Source organism: Macrotis lagotis, chromosome X (genome assembly GCF_037893015.1).
Source record: "Macrotis lagotis isolate mMagLag1 chromosome X, bilby.v1.9.chrom.fasta, whole genome shotgun sequence".
Classification (NCBI taxonomy): Eukaryota; Metazoa; Chordata; class Mammalia; order Peramelemorphia; family Peramelidae; genus Macrotis; species Macrotis lagotis.
Genome location: NC_133666.1, coordinates 401,718,624 through 401,736,076, shown reverse-complemented (window position 1 = coordinate 401,736,076; position 17,453 = coordinate 401,718,624). Strand labels below are relative to the sequence as shown.

Genomic DNA, 17,453 nt, shown 5'->3' with positions numbered 1-17,453 from the left:
GTGATTGATAGATTTCCTCAATTTCTATTTTACCCTCTGCTTCTCGGATATTAGGGAAATTTTGCTGAATTATTTCTCTGGAAAATGAAGTGTAGACTCCTTTCCTGGCCTTGACTTTTATGTAGTCTGATAATTTTTATATTATTTCTTATGGATCTGTTTTCTAGAACAGTTGATTTTCCCAATGAGATATTTCCACATTTTCTTCTATTTTTCATTCTTATGGATTTTTTTAATTGTTTATTGTCATCACTTTCCCTTAGCTCCATTCTATATTTGAAGAAGTTATATTCTTCAGAGAGTTCTCTTATCTCCTTTTCATTCTGGCCAATTCTGCTTCCTAAGGCATTCTTTTCCTCATTACCCTTATGGACTGCTTTTTCCATTTGACCTAAACTGGTCTTTAAGACATTTCTTCAGTATTTTTAGTATCTCCTTCACCAGGCTGCTGACGTGGCTTTCATGATTTTCCTGCTTCAGTCTCATTTCTCTTCCCAATTTTTCCTTTACCTCCCTTACTTTTTTTTTCAAAGTCTTTTTTGACACCCCTCTGACCTGAAGCTGTGAGGAGTGTGCCTGTTCCTCTATGGTAGTATGGGGGCCCAGACTGGGTCCTGAATCTGAGTATAGGCAAAGCAGCAAAGTCCTGTCCCAGGTATAGCAGAGAGACCTCTGAAGTTTCTCCCCATCTCCTTGCTGTCTGTGGACTGAGAGCTCTAGAAACAGTTGCTGGACTCTTCAGAAGGTCTCCCTCTGACCCTTCAAGCTATCCCTGGTGATCCCCAGGCCAAGGGGTCTGAAGATTGTTCCCACTATCAAGGACCCAGGAACCACTTGGACTGTTTCTGGAAGAGTGGAACTGGTTTGTTCCAGTGCATTCAGACTGCTGTTCCAGGCTTTGCTGCATCTCTTTTCAACTCTGGTCCTGTGGAATAGATCTTTCTCACAGATCTGCAAAGTTGTCTTAGGCTAAAATATTGTTTCACTCAGTCTTTCTGTTGGTTCTGCCACTCTAGAATTTAGTTACAATTACAATTTTGTGGCATTTGAGGTTTTCTGGGGAAGAGTTTCTGTGAATTCCTGCCTTCACACCACCATCTTGCCTCTATCTTCATAAACTGCTTCTTTTTGATTTTTTCTAGCATTTTCTCCTCTAGTTGAGAATTCTGAAATTTGTATACAATATTTCTTGGAGTTCTTGAGGGTCTCTTTCTGTGGGTGATTGATAGATTTGTTCAAGGACTATTTTATACTCTTTGTCAAGGCTAATAGGGAAGTTTTTCATTATAATTTCCTAAAAGATAATGTCCAGATTTTTTTTCTGATCATGGGTTTCAGGTATTGAATAATTTATAAATTAACTCCTGGTTCTATTTCCTGTTTGGTCATTTTTATTTGGGACTTTGCATTTTCTTCTTCTTTTTAGTCTTTTGATTTTGTTGGATGGAGTCTTGATGCCTCAGAGTCATTAATTTTCATTCATCTAGTTCTTGTTTTTAGGATTTTTATTTTCTTCAGTTTGCTTTTGTGTTTCCTTTTCCAGTTGATTAATTTTATTTTTAAATGAGTTGTTTTCCTTTTCTGGTTGGTCAGTTTTAGTTTTTGATGCGTTATTCTCCTTTTCCATTTGGTTGATTTAACTTTTAAAGAACTTCATTTCTTTTTCTATTTGGCCAATTTTACTTTTAAAAGTATTGTTTTCTTCAGTCAATTTTTCATAATTCTCCTGAAAGTCTTTTATTTCTTTATTTCCCTTTTTATTCTTTCTTTCTTCTTTTTCTTTTTTAAGTTTCACTAGATTTATTTTAAAAATCATAAAATGTTTTTTACAAAAAAGGAATCTGCACATTGTTCTGCATGGTTGCCAGGGACACATAAAACTATTGTTACTCTTTCTTCCCTGTCTGTCTTGCCCACCCAAAAATTACAGTGACTACAAAGTAAAGTGTTCACAATAGTTACAGAAGAGGAAAAATTTATTATTATGCTTTTTACCACCAACAATGAACAAAAATAAAATTGCTGTTTAAAAGTGTTTAAATGTTTAAAAATGTCAACTTTAGTTTTGCTGCCCCCACCTCCACCCCAGCCTCCTTGCTTGTAACTAAAACATTACATCTGGTGAACAGCAAAGTTTTCACTATACTTCAAATGTAGAACACCTATGAAGCAGAGGAATCTTGGCATTTTAAACAGAAACAGATTTTTAAAAAGCTGCAGTTCTCCTTCACTTCTCTAGTCTTAGAAAAACTTTCCAGATTATTGCTTCATGCTGTTTTGCAATAAATATTGTGAATTCTTTGTCTGATCTTGTGTACCTATAATGGTAGTAATTTGATCCTCAGAACCTTTTTTTAAATTTATTTTTATTAAAGATATTATTTGAGTTTTATATTTTTCCCCCAATCTTGCTTCCCTCCCACTCCCCGCCCCCACAGAAAGCACTCTGTTAGTCTTTACTTTGTTTCCATGTTGTACCTTGTTCCAAATTGGGTGTGATGAGAGAGAAATCATATCCTTAAAGAGAAGAGAAGTCTAAGAGGTAACAAGATCAAATAAGCTATCTGTTTTTTAAAATAATCCTTGCACTTTCTTCAAACTCCACAGCTCCTTATCTAGATACAGATGGTACTCTCCTTTGCAGACAGCCCAAAATTGTTCCCAATTGTTGCACTGATGTAATGAACAAGTCCTTCCAGGTTGAACATCACTCCCATGTTGCTGTTAGGCTGTACAGTGTTTTTCTGGTTCGGCTCATCTCACTCAGCATCAGTTCATCCAAATCCCTCCAGGTTTCCCTGAAATCCCGTCCCTCCTGGTTTCTAATAGAACAATAGTGTTCCATGACATACATATACCACAGTTTGCTAAGCTATTCCCCAATTGAAGGACATTTACTGGATTTCCAATTCTTTGCCACCACAATCCTCAGAACCTTTCAAAGGCTCACCAATTTTGATTGATGTTCCAGATTCATGATATATTTGCTTGATTCACTGACCACTTTAGACAAAAATAGATCCAGTCAAATCTTTGGGAATAGTTACTTGGGTTGTAATAATGACATGGGAAATTCTACAGGGTGTCTGCCTCAATCATCAAACATCATTGTGAAACCACCTTAGTCAGAGGTTTCATCATAGAAATTGAGACCTAGGGTTGTGCACATCCTTTGATGAGAGACTCAGATATAAGATCCTGTATGATCTTGATGCACTCTACAACCCCATTAGGTTTTCCTCCAATAAAAACAACATCTGTGGAATGAGGACAGCTCATCTAGAAATGCTTAATAGTTGCCTGAATCTTGAAGTTCTTTAGTTTTAGCTCCTTTGACTCCAATAATTCCTCCTGCCAGAGTGGTCAGTCAAAATTGCTTCCTTTATGGTGTTGGCAATTTAAATTTTCCACAGCATCTGAGCAGGATCTGATTAGTTGCAGTGAGTGATGGCAACTGCAGACCTTCTTCCAAGATATAAATGGTTTTCCTCAGAATTTCTCCAGTTGTTTCAATGTCTGCACTTAAGATGCATGCAGGGCCACTGTTGCCTGGGACTGAAACACTGGTATTGCAGTCTGTATGAAGTACTTTACTATTTTTGCCTCCTTTCCTAATCACAGCTCCAGTATTCTTGCTCTGAAGCAAAATATGCAGTTCAACCATCTCATCAATGTTTCTAGATCTTTTAAAGACCTGCTCCTCCTCCATATCTTCAGTAGGACACTTATAAAATTCATCGGTGATTTCAGTATTGGGGAAAGTTTCTTCTGGCTGTTCAGTCTCCATGTTCTCAGATTGAATAGGTAGACAATTGCCTGAGATCACCTTCTCTTCTATGCCACTGCTGCTCCAGTTGGTTTGAGTTTCTTCTTTTGTTTTTAAAATCTTTTTTTTTTTTTTGAGTTATTCCAAGAGGTCTTTCTGGATTTGAGACCAATTTATAAATCTATTGAGGATTCATATGTGGGCATTTTTGTCACTGATTTCCTCTTCCATACTGGTATTTTTAATTGTCCCTAACAGAATACTAGCTTTTTATGGTTACCCCTTTTTTTTTGGCTAAATTTGATGGCTGACCTCTGTTGCTCCCCGGGGGGCACAAGGGGTATAGTCTCAAGGTTTTTGTTTTTGTTTTTTTTTGCTGATGGGGTCTGCTCTCACCTAGGAGGTTACCTATATTTCATTTTCAGTGGTTTGTTCTCTGGATTAGGGTAACCCAACCCAGTTCTGCTGTTGTACTAGTGTTCCCAGGACTCAAACTTTGTCTTCTAAACCAGATTTGGGACTCTCCCTACTAGCTTGCTGAACCTGGAACTGAGCTACACTCTGGCTAAGAGCCTTCCACTAATTTACCAGTTCTTCCACATAAGTTGGGTTATTCCCCTTTTACTCATATGAGAAAAGGCCTTTAATAAAGTTCTTCAATAATATCTTAGGCTGAGAACTTGTTTTACTCTTGTTTTTCTGAGTTCTATAGCTTTAAGATCTATTTAGAGGCTTCATGTAAAGTTGGTTAGGGAAAACCAAGTAATTTTTAATAACTGGACACATTTATAAATATAATTTTTCTTTATGAATTTTGGGATTAACTTTGTCAAATCTTTGCTTCACATATCTTGTTGAAAATTTTACAAATATTCCTTTAAAACATGCATGGCACATTTTTATGCAAGTACTCAAAGGAAATTAAGCATTGATTTTTTTGTTAAATAAGTAGATTTTTAAAAACTTACTAACTTGCAAACTATTTAATAATATCATTTAAGCATTCTGTTAGCCCTGTGACACAGGAATAGTCACTTTCTAGGAATTAATTTTGAAAACCTTTTCTTTTAGAAAGTTGTTTCCTATAATCCTTTTCTGTAAATTCTAAGAGTAGTCTTTAATTTGGAATCCTGAGAGCTATTCTCTAGCTCAACATAATCTGGAAGAAGTAGTGTTCATCAGTGAATGCAGTTGCAACTAGATTTCAAGGTTATGCTTTTTCATTTTTATTTTCTACTGTTCTTAATATCACTACCAAAAGTAAAAAGAAAAAAATTTCTTTAACATGTAACACATAGTTTTGTTCTGTTATATTTTTGATTGCTAAGTAGAAAATTTTAGTTTTACACATCTTGAGTCAGTTGGAATTGGCAAAATCACTGATGTTCATTCTTGATGCAAGTTTTTTGCATATATTCCAGCTACAAGTATGTAAATTGGAATAATTGGCGAATGAAATGAATTTCATAAAAAATAATTTGAAACAAAAAGTCATTTGGGAAAAGAATTTTACAAATAAACATTTGCTTAATCTGTAATGGCTCTGACTTTCATTTCAGATTATAGGTAGATAATTAGTGGATAGAGTACTAGTCCTAAAATTAGGAAGACATGAGTTCAAATTGTGCTTCAGACACTTACTTGCCATATGACTTCAGACAAGTCATTTAATCTTAAACTGTTTCCTATCTATAAAATAGGATATAAAAAATAGTACCTACCTCTAAGGGCTGCTTTGAGGATGGAGTAAGATAATATTTGCATAAGTGCTTTGCAGATCTTAAAATGTGATATAAATGTTATTTGTTATTATTACTGGAGAGAAAACTCATTTTGAAAAGATGACAGAATTTTAGGAATGACATTGTCCCTTTCCTGTCAGGAAAGTGAATTATCTAAGTACTTCATCAAGAAGTGGAAATGACTGAATTCTTGGAGATCATGCCAATAAATCAGACATTCTTTCAAGTCTTACCAAATCAGAAAGGTGATAGATTTTATGTCTGTAATTGAAGAAAGGACAAGTTTTTCCCAAGACAATTAATTTTTTAAATGAATTTAATGAATTTTATTTTTTCAATTACATGCAAAGATAGATTTCAACATTTTTGTAAGCCTTTGAGTTTCAATTTTCTTCTTTGCCCCCCCATGACAACAAGTAATCTGATATAGGTTATACATGTACAATCATATTTAATATATTTCCAAAATAGTCATGTTATGAAGGAAGAATAAGAAATAAAGGAAAAATGGAGAAAAAGGAAAAAAACCCTAAGTTTTAAAAAGCGAAAATAGTATTCATTGGTCTGCATTCAGACCCTATAGTTTTTCCTCTGGATGTGGATGGCATTTTCCATCACAAGTCTTTTAGAATTTAGACTATTTTTCAAAGGAAGTCACAATTATTTTTTAACCAAGACAAAGAGAAGTTGCAATGTATCTCAGTAGAAGCACTGATGCTGATAAAATCAGATATTTGAAAAACTGAAAACCAAGCAACCAATTAATCATATACATTTACTAAATTTGCTATTAGGTATTGTTCTAGGCTCAATTAATACAAAGGTGGAAATGAAATCCTTTGCCCACAGAGAGCTTACATTTTATCAAGGAAAAATCTACTAAAATATAATTTCCTCTAGTGATTCGGAACTCTCCTTGGATTGTTTTTGCAATTATTTCAATTATTGCAATTAATTAATATCAGATTTAGTGTTGACATCATAAATTGTATAAACTGCAGCCAACAGGACAACAGGACAGCAGACCTGAATTCTATCTTTGTGTCTTTAGACCTGTTCTGCATTCAACATTACTCACTACCTAAAATGAAGTATGCATTTCAGTTTCCTAATTTTCTGAGTGTTTGGGAATACAAAGAATGTACCTTCCATAAGACTTCTGGAAAAAAGTGATTAAAACTAGTTTAGATGTGTTTAGATCAAAACTTTTTTGAGTGGAGAAAGAAAACTTACAGTCTATGACATGTCAACTTCAGGCTATTCTCTACTCACTGATTACCTGATTTTCAACCAGGTTCAAGGTCTGTGAATGGTAGTTCTCTATGTAGTTTTTTAGCCATTTTCTGAATAAAAGTTCTAAGAAATGCAAGGTCTTTATACATTTATTGTACTTTATTAAGTATAATTATAATTTTACAATTTATATAAGATTATGTACTATACAATATACATAATATATATGTATACACACACACACACACACACACACACACACATATATATATATATATATATATATATATATGACATTTAAAAGACAATTTATGGTTCATAGAATCACAGAATTTGAGAACTGGAAGAAACCTCTGTGACTATCCTGTTTTAACCATACAACTTTAGCACAACAATATTATAAGATATATAATAGTATATAGAGATTCTAGGAAAAAATGGGGAAAGGGATGATAGATACAAGATAAGTTATATTCTTTCCTGAACACAACTGAGTTCCACATCAAATGTGAAAAGAAAACTTATCACTTGGCCCTAGAAAGACTAGTGGTTTTTCTATGTGTAAAACCTTTATTAACATTTTTACACTTTACAAATTAAGCCTTTAGCTAACACTCTGAACATAATATTGATATAATAACAAGGTAATCAGCAATTAATTAGAAGGACATAGTCAGTTAACTAACACCCATAATGATTCTTTCAGCGATGCAATTTAGAAAATCTTGGCAGGAAACTTTGCAGAAGATCAATGACAAGAAAATATATAAAATACAGTAGACATTTATTAAGATCCTACTATATGTGAGGCACTGGGGTTACAAATAAGAAAAAGAAAGGCAGTCCCTGGGTACAATTTAATGGAAAAAGTAAACACACCAAAAGATGAAAAGTTGGATGGGAAGAAGGTAACACAGTGTCATGATGGTGAAGGAGTAGAATATGAGTGGTGGAGAGGTGTGAATAATCCCCTGAGCTTCTGATTCCTCCTTAAATAGAAACTTTAGGAGGAGTTTTTTGCTCCATCCTTCATCCCTACAAACAGAGTAGAGGCTACTGAGGTAATAATGAAGCATTAGTTAAGTTTCTTTACCTCATCCTCTTAGGACCTTAGCATTTATACCACTTTATAATACTTACATACATACATACACACACATATTTATACTCATAGATTACACATACACATACTACATGATTAGGTTTAGTTCTTGTTCTGTTATCAAAGAAGACAAAAATGAAATCATTGCTTGGTATATACACATGCAGAAATACTTATATGCATGATTATGACACACCCTTACATGAATATGTACATGCATACATGCATGCATACATGAATACATACCCATTTTATATAGTTAGTCTCCTCACCATAATCCTGTACTGGTACTGTTCTCCAGATTCTCAGAATTCTAGCACCTCATTACGTATCTTTTCTTATTAGAACACATGCTCTTTGAGAATATCTTCTAGGTTGAATTTGTGCCCCTAGTGTTTAACACAGTAGTTGTCACATTGTAAATATTTAATAAATATTTACTCTGACAATCTATCTCTTTCCCCTTATTTATACTTTTTTGCTTAATTTTTCAAATGCCAGAACACCACTGTATTCAATATTCTATACACATTGTATCTTCTAAGTAAGGCTTTTGAAGGGAAGCCAAACTAGTAACCAAACTAGTGATGTCACATGTATTTGAAGATATATAGATATCTTTTAAGAACAAACAGCTCCATGTGAGCACAATCTCAAACTCATAACACCAAGGAAATGGCAGTGCTTTTGGAAGTAGACAAAACTGTTTTCTTAACTGGTCTATCACTACAAAATAGCCTCTTCTGTAAAATGATCTTAATACCTATTAATATTTCACAGACCTCTGGTAAAGTTATTGTTTTGTAGACCTTAAGCACCATAGAAATGTGAATCATTTTATTTATAGATTGAGTATAGTTATGTGGCACATGACTTTAGTCATGCCTCAGATATGTGACTCTGTTCTGTGTGTCAGTTCCTGAGTCTGTAAAATGGGAATATTGTTGTTCAGGCCTATCCAACTCTTCTATCCTCCACTCTCTTTCAAAGTCTATCCAAGTTCATTTTCATTGTTTCCATGACACTATCTATCCATCTTAACCTCTGCTGTCCCTTTATTCTTTTGTCCTCAATCTTTCCCAATACCAGATCTTTTCTAATGAGTCTTGTCTTCTCATTATGTGATCAAAGTATTTGACCTTCATCTTTAGTATTTGACTTTAGGATTTGAATAGCCTAATTTAATTTCTTTAAGTATTGACTGATTAACTCCCAAGGTCATGAGAATCAAGTAATATAAATGTTGAGTGCTATGATAGCTATTATTAATACGAATGTATCAGTGTTATATCTTCCACCCTACTCAAAATGTCTCACCCTCAGGTCCTTCATTTCTGAGAGGTAGAAAGGTTATTATAGGTTTTGAGTTGTTGGAGGGTCTGATTGGCAAAGTGGGGGGTGGGGAATCAGGAAGGATGTGGAAAAAAATGACCCAAAGGTAAATAGGATAATATTTAGAAAGTGATTCAGGTGACTTGGTTCTTTGTGTTTCATATTCTTTTGGCTCCAAGGAGTTATCATTAGGTCAAAGACTATCACAGACAGTGAAATTATAATATTGTGTAGTGTTAGAGGTTTGACAAGTGATTTCAATGACATAGAGAAGCGATCCTTGCCCCACATAAGTCAGCAGCTTCTCTGCAATTTGTAATCTTCTATGTGGCACACACACACACACACACACACACACACGCACAAACACACACACGATACATATGCATATATATGCATACATTTATTTATATCATTCTCTCATAATGTATTATAGGGGAGATGTGTGGTGCATTTTCCACATTTTTAAAGTTAAAACCACAAAGATAACAGAAAAAAAAAACTAGATAAAGATTAGAAAGATAGAAGAAAGACGATAAAAACTATAAAGAAGCCAACACAAGTTGATTTTTTTTTGGTTCCTTATTTGTTGTGAACTAAGAATTTAATATTTGTTTCTGACTTTGTTGTGCTCAGTTTTCCCAATCTGTAAAATGAGAGAATTGGACAAGATAATCTTTAAAGTTGCTTTGGGATCCCTTTAATGTAGTCTTAGAAGCAATACAAATCATGAACATTTCGGAGGGGTTGGGCTTTCCCTTGGCATCTCGAGTCTTAAACTCGCTACGGGGAGGGGAAGAAAAATGACTGCTAGGGAAGGATGCAAATATCTATTCATTTAATGTTCTTCCTAGAGTTTAGGGCTTTAAACAGTCAACTGAACAACTATGAAGTAGTTTTTACACATTCTCACGGACAAACTCCTAATAGCTGGATTTTTTTTTTAAATCCTGGTACTTGGGGAGCGCTTTAGAAATCTGGTGGGAGACAAAGCTCTAGAAGGAGCCTGAACCCTCAATTCTTGGAGATAATGCATCCCATGGACTGCCCCCTTCACCATTCCCCTCCTCCAACCTTCACCATCCTGGTCCATCTCTCCTCTTCACCCTGCAGGTTGCCAAACTGGAAAGAAGTCACTTGCAGCTTTCAGAGTTATCATGCTTCCCGGGCTGGCGTGCACTTCTGGGCGAGTTAGAGGAAGTGAGGGGTGACTTTTTCTCCTATTCGCATCTCCTGGCTCCGGGTCCCATGGAGTCTCCTTCCCCAAACCCACTAGAGGCCACTCAACCTTCCCCAAGCCCAGGGTGCATCTAAGCCGCCTCTTCAGGGGAGGGACACCAAGGATGGCTAGCCTATAGCAGCAGAATTCTTTCAGATAGACGCACTCTTCACCTCCCCCTGCCTTCTCCTCTCAGACCTCCCCCTCCCCAATTCCAGACCTCCCACGTTTCCTCTTTCTAGCCCACAGCCAACCTCAGTGGTTGGAAGCTAAGATAAGAGATCCAGCCCCAAAGGCGGGAGTGAGTTCCTCACTCCCGGCTGGCAGGCCGGCGGGCGGGCGGGCAGGCGGGCAAGCTGCCAGGGCCCGGGGTGGAGGTGGTGGTGGTGGTGGAGGTAGGGGTGAGTGCACGTCACGTGCACGCTCCTCAGGCCCAGGATAAATGTCCGGGAGCAAGAAAGAGCCGGGGAGAAGTTCTCAGAGTAGGGACTGGGAACCCAGGAGCCTGAGGGAAAAGAAGGGAAGCAAGGAGCTCGAGTTTAGCCCGGCCCCTAGCTTGCTTTTTCTCCGGGGACCCTCAAGAAATAAAGCGCCCGGGAAGCAGGGGCGCCCACCCTGGCAGCCGAGCCAAGCAGTCCCGGGTCCTCCCAGACTCCCGACATTGAACTTCCCAGCTTTTTCCTTCCCAACCAAGCTCTGCCAAGGGGCGGCGTAGGGCGCTTTCTTCCTCCTCCTCCTCCTCCTCGGGGGGCGAACGCAGCAGAAAGCCCCTGCCTGAGCTCCCACTCACAGAAGAAGGCAGCCTTGATCCCGGGCATTTGTGCGCCTTGCGTCTGCTGGCAGAGGGAACACAGAGCTCCGCTCTAGTTTGGGGAGGCGGGGAGGCAGGCAGGCAGGCTCCCAGTAATTCAGCCTCCTAGCTCCTAACTGAGGACTTCACGCTGGAGAGGTAAGGGCTTTTGGGGCCATTTACCCCACCAGCAGGGTGGAGGTAGTTTCTTCCTACAGTTTCCTAATCTTTATTTATTTATTTAAAAAAATATTATTTTAAGGTAGTCAATCTGTAGGAAATTAAGAGGCAGCGGAGGGTGCAGTCCTCGAAACATTTCAGAGGTGAAGACTTTCAGGAGTTTTCTCGTCTTGGAAGAGTGGGTCTCTGGCTCCTCTTTTGTCTTACTCTTCCCACCTTGGGTTGGCTATCCCAGGAGCGAGATCAGAGAATACAGAAAGGAAAGAGGGGATCGGAAGCAACCAACTGCCTTACAGCAAGCTTGAGTTTATGACTCAAAGCGCCCACTGGCAAACCGGATTGCGGATCCTCGGAGGGAAACTCACTATCCCGGGAATGAGAACTATCCATTCTTTGGGAAGGAAAGAAAAGATCCACGTGGGTAGGAAGCAGTGCAGATTTCTGCTCTTTGAGTTGGTAGTGGTAGTTGTAGGTAGTACAATTCAAATCCACATGGAACTGATGTCAAAACAACATTTGGAATTTCTTCCGAAAGAAGAGACAATTTCTCCTTCCACTTCCCCCAAAGGCATTGTTTTGTGACAATTGTCACCGAAGGCAAAGACTGGATTTCAAAACTTTCTTTCAAAGCTTCCCCAAACAACAAACTCCACCCAGTCATTGGCTTATCTTCTTTTGTTTTTCAAATTCAAAACTTTGGATGACCAAAACTTAATTTAAAGTCTCTATAATGAAATTGTTCAGATTCTGGTGCATCTTTAAAACCCGTCCCACAATGTTAAATTCCTATTGCTGACCTTAGAATGTTGGAATTTAAATATGATCTAAAATAAAATTATTTTGGTTGGTGGTGCAGATGATCATATCTTGGGTTTCCTTTGTACCCTAACCACATTTTGTGTTATCTGAAATATTAAAATCAAAACTTTATTTTTTCTAACGTTTCACCTTAGAGGACAATTTTGTTTTAAACTTAATGATACACAGTATTTGACACTTAAATGCCCCAAATGGATTTCTATGAATGTATGAAACCTTATATAGAGTTATGATAGTAAAGACAACATATTTATGATCCACAAATAATGGGTGTCCTTTTCCCCTTTCAACTTACAAAGATGCCTTTCATTCATTTCCAAGAGAAGCTTAAGTTTTTTTTTAGTATTGAAGATGCATTTCATTTTGAATTGTTATCTTACTCACTGAACTCTTCTTTTGTGCCTTTAGAGTCAAAAGGAGTGGAAGAAAGACTTTATCTTGGAATTTATCCTAGGGGAATCCTGAGGTCATTCACAATGAAGTGTGCTGCCCGAGAGTGGCTCAGAATAGCTTCATTGATATTCATTGCTAATGCCATTCCAGCAATGGTTGTCCCCAATGCAACAGTTTTGGAGAAACTTTTGGAAAAGTACATGGACGAGGATGGTGAGTGGTGGATCGCCAAGCAAAGAGGGAAAAGGGCGATCACAGACAGTGATATGCAGAGTATCTTGGACCTTCATAATAAGTTAAGAAGTCAGGTGTATCCACCAGCTTCTAATATGGAATATATGGTAAGGACATATTATGAGTAGTTTTCACAGAGAATTGTTCATTGATACTTTCTTTCAGCACCACAGTTTAATGTGCTAGTGTTACTTACTAATTTTCAGTATTTATCTGCTTTGTAAGTATGAAAGTCTTTCTATGGTAAGCTCTCACACTATGGTTTTTTTTAACATTAATTTTTGATAGGATTTTTATCATTTTCATTAGCTCCTAAAATTTTAAAATAATGAGATAAATTATATCTGACTAAGTTATTTGAGTCTTTTCTTTCTGAAACTACCAAATTTATGTTTACTGATGCCATTGAGGCATTGTTCTCTAAGAATTTAAAGTAATTAGTAATCTGAAAAGGTTCAGAACTGAAATGAGGAAAATGCACACATGCAAACATGCATACACAATATACATGCATATATATTCACATGCAAATAGACACACCTTTCTAGATATAGCTCACTAATATAAATCTTCTGGTAAAAATTCAATGGATTATAAGGAATACTTTTCTAAAAACAACATTGATATATCTATCTATAGTGTCTGATGTGTAAATATTTGTAATGTGAGAACACTTCAGAAAAGCATCAAATAAAGAACCATGCATTCACAGCAGATTTTTCTTTCTTTCCCCACAAGTGTTTAACCCATTCCTAGAGAAAAATAAGGAAGATTAGGAATGGATTTAATTCTGTAAATCCACAAGACTTTATTATGTAAAAAACAGCTTACTATCCTAGTGTCTTAGAATGTTAGATAATTTCTGAAAGTACTATTAACTAGGGGGTAGTGTTAGCATCAGAAAACCCTAAAAAGAGGGCAGCTAGGTGGCGCAGTGGATAGAGTGCCAGCCCTGAAGTCAGGAGGACCTGAGTTCAAATTCAACTCAGACTCTTAATAATTACCTAGCTGTGTGACCCTAGGCAAGTTACTTAACCCCATTGCCTTGCAAAAATCAAAAAACAAAAGAAAAACCTAATAATAAGTGATAATGAAACTTAAATTTGCTTCTGTTTTCAGGACATATATATATATTTCTAATTTAAAAATCACAGAACATTATGTTTGCTTTAGATGACTATTTTTAAGGTTTGAAGGTGAAATTGTTTAAGTCATGTATAACCATACTAAAGTGACCTCAAAACTAATTACTATGAAATCTTGAGATTCATATATCCATTTAGTTAGTTATGAAGGTAGGTTTATTCTTGTTTAAAATATTTTCTAAAGAAAAAAGATTTACCATTATGAGAAAAAAATAGTATTTAGAAAGGCTCCATCAAGGATACCAAACTTTGTTGTCTATTTTAGTAGATTGAAAAAATAAAAAAAAGTCAAGTTTTTTGATTTTTTTAAGAAAATTTTTAGAAAACATTTTTAGAGAAAGTACACTTTACTTCAACTTCTGCTTATTTAGTGAATCTCAAAGTAACTATTTATTTTGTATTTTATTGTACAAATTCAAGACCGAGCTTCTCAGTGGAAAGAAAAACAGGAATATTCTTTTTTAACTTGTACCATAAATGCTTCTGGGAATCTGAAGAATCAGTTGCTTTGTAGTTGAAAGATCATGGAAGGTGCGGAGGAGGGGCTGTTGAGGAAGACATCTACAAAGGTGATCCCTTTGTAGATCTCAATATAGGTTGCAATTTTATCTTGCAGAAACATGAAAGAATTTTTCTCTCTTTGTGTAGGTCTGTATGTGTTTTATAGCAAACTTCCAAAATTAACAAATGCCTATTGTAGGAAGTCTGGTACAAGAAGTTTATATGCCCTTCTTTTTTAGTTTCACTGGTTTCATCCTACCCTTGAAATGGAGATCCAGAAACCAGACAGGATTTATGTTGTGTTGCCCCTAGATACTATTAGCTCTGGAACCATGACTTGGCCATTAACTTGACTTCAGAGGAGTTCCTTGGCAAAGTAAAATAAAGACCAGATTTTAATACTGCAATATGTTTTCCAGACTACAAAGTTAAGGAAAAGTCTGACAGCAGTTGTGCTTCTGTTTTGTGATACTTTGAATTAATACTAAATATGTTTATAGCTACAGGTGTTGACCCACTGTGAACATATTTTTTTAATTCCTTAATAATTTATTTATTTAAAAGTTGGTTAAATGGTGATTCCATTTTTAAAATCTAGTGCAATATAGTTAATATCAATTATTTTAGTCACCTTATAACACACTTTTAACATTATGGATAAATACTCATTCTATGAATATCACTTATTTTAGACAATTTCAGGTCCCTAAATGCATTTGTAGTCAAGATATACTTTGCACTCACTAGCACTGAGTTGAAACCCATCAGCAGCACTATATACCAAGAAAAACTGACAACATTTTGTTATTCTTAAAAATACTTACATAATTGGAAAGGCTAAACAAGCACACACATATAAAAAATGCTATAAACTTTGGATTTTGTTCAAACTACACTTAAACTAAGGGGATATGGAATAGCAGAATGAATAACCCCTATAATCAGAAAAGATTTTCTAAAGGAGATGGGTTTTAGGTTGAGTTTCGAATGAAGGACTGCCAGATGGTTTGGGAGAAATTGGAGGAAATTGAATAAATAACTGAGTCATAAATGAGCATGTATTTTGCAGGGTACAGCAAATAAGTTGTCTTGACTGGCTCAAAACATTACATGATAAGAATATTAAGAAACAAGGGAGAGACCCAAGGCTACATTTTTGATAGATGGTCTGGAACCACTGTTGATTATTGAATGTCATGATCTACCTGAAGAGGAAAATTAATGGAAGAGTTTGTAGAATAGATTGCATAGAGAGTGATTAGATCAGTTAGTTTGTTTCGATGCTTTTTGATAGAATTCAGAAGTGAGGTTGATGGTGTCTTAGACTAAGGGAGTTACAATTGTAGTGAATAGTATTGATAAATAAGAAATGTATATTAAAATGATCTTAAAAATTATAACCTTGGATGATGGAGATGACAATGGTGCTGCAATAGAGAAGTAAGTCATTTGAGTTTTGATTTGTTTTGTGGGTTCATGGAGTGAATGAGTAGAAATAAAAGTTTACATTTTAAAAATAGACATTTGAAAGTAATTAGTGAGTTTCTAAAATTCTAAATTCTCTCCCCCACTCTCCAACTCCTGCATCCTTGCCAAGGACTTAAAGCTATCATTGGTTATAGATTTGTTTTAGTTCAGATAATGGGGTATACCTGAATCTAAAAATAAATATTATCAAATTATACCAGGTGTACTAAAGTGGACAGTTGCCACTGACAGTTCTGCTTATTAATCACTTCTAAAACCATACTGCCAGCCTCCCAGCTGGGAAAGATATTGACTGGCACATTCCACTCTCCTTTTCTTTTATAGCAGACTTGGAGGAAATAGGTTAGAATTTTGGCATACCATTTTTCAAGGATATACAGACATCTGATTCCCAATCCACTACTATTTAACTCTCTATTGTAAGCCAAGCAGCCAGTCATGTATAAATATTTGTTGAATTGAATTGAATTCAGCTGAAGAACCATGTTGATAGATCTGATGGCTCAGTTAGAATTTGAGTGTTTCCAAGTTACTGTGGAGATTATTTCCTTCTTATGCTTCACAAGTCACCAAGCAATCCTAGAAGCTTAGCAATGGCACAGGCTAGTGAACTGACCTTGGTTTGTGCAAGTGTGGGCAATATCCTGCTGCTGGCTCAATATGGCATCTGCCCAAACCTGTGAAAATTTAGCCTCTGAGTTTTGTTTCCTCTCATCAATTCAATCCCTTTTGACACATTTTTTTCATTGTTGTGTTTCTTCTTAGGACAAAAGCAACAAAGAAATCATTAAATTCTACCTAGTTAATCCAGATCTTAGAGTTTTATTCTTCACCCACTAAACCCTGCAGAGCATTTCATTTGAATGATTTAATGGATTTTTAAAGCTTTTATGATTTTCCCAATATAATTTGGCATATACCCTATAATTTTCAGGAATCAAATGTTATTCCCCCCATTGAATTTTAATGTATTATAGATACAGCTATATAGATATCATATACACAAATTTTCTTACCATGTGAAAGGCATTGTGTTCTAGGTAATTGCTGTCCGTCACTGGTCAGAGATTTATTTAAATGGAAGCTAATTTTTTTTTAAATTGTCATGTTGTTATCAGTTATTTAGTAGTAATATAGGTATAAGTCTTTTAAAAAATAAACTTGTTGAAAATGATTTGAAACTCTGAAGAACTAAAGCAATATAGTAATTGATTTTGTTGAAAAAAATGAAGAATAAGAAATTTTCAGATTATATTACATAGTAAGGTAGATGGGAGCACATGTTGGCAAAATTTTGCTATTACAGAACAGTTCTGTTAGGGATCACAAAATCCTAACAATGGAATGAATAGGATTAAAGACAAAGTTCCAATTGTTTTAAGTGGAAGTAGTGTTGCAGGTTTCTCTAGACAATGAGCGAGAGTCCTATGGCATAGACTGGGAAAGGACAGGAAAAATAATTGGAGAATCACAAAGATAAGGGAATCTTATAATTGCCATCATAGCTAC

General features: G+C 35.9%; 1 protein-coding gene and 1 pseudogene across 1 annotated transcript in view; one reads left to right on the top strand and one right to left on the bottom strand.

Moving 5' to 3' along the window:
• Positions 1-3,091: 3,091 nt before the first annotated feature.
• Positions 3,092-3,787, bottom strand: LOC141499192 (heterogeneous nuclear ribonucleoprotein K-like; annotated as a pseudogene).
• A 7,107-nt stretch (positions 3,788-10,894) lies between these two features.
• The window catches only part of CRISPLD1 (cysteine rich secretory protein LCCL domain containing 1), a 46,488-nt gene continuing 39,929 nt past the window's right edge, over positions 10,895-17,453 (top strand). The window contains exons 1-2 of the mRNA XM_074200217.1: positions 10,895-11,343; positions 12,592-12,917. Coding sequence (XP_074056318.1) covers positions 12,660-12,917 — 258 coding nt within the window. The 5' untranslated portion in view covers positions 10,895-11,343; positions 12,592-12,659. The remainder of the gene's footprint in view (positions 11,344-12,591; positions 12,918-17,453) is intronic.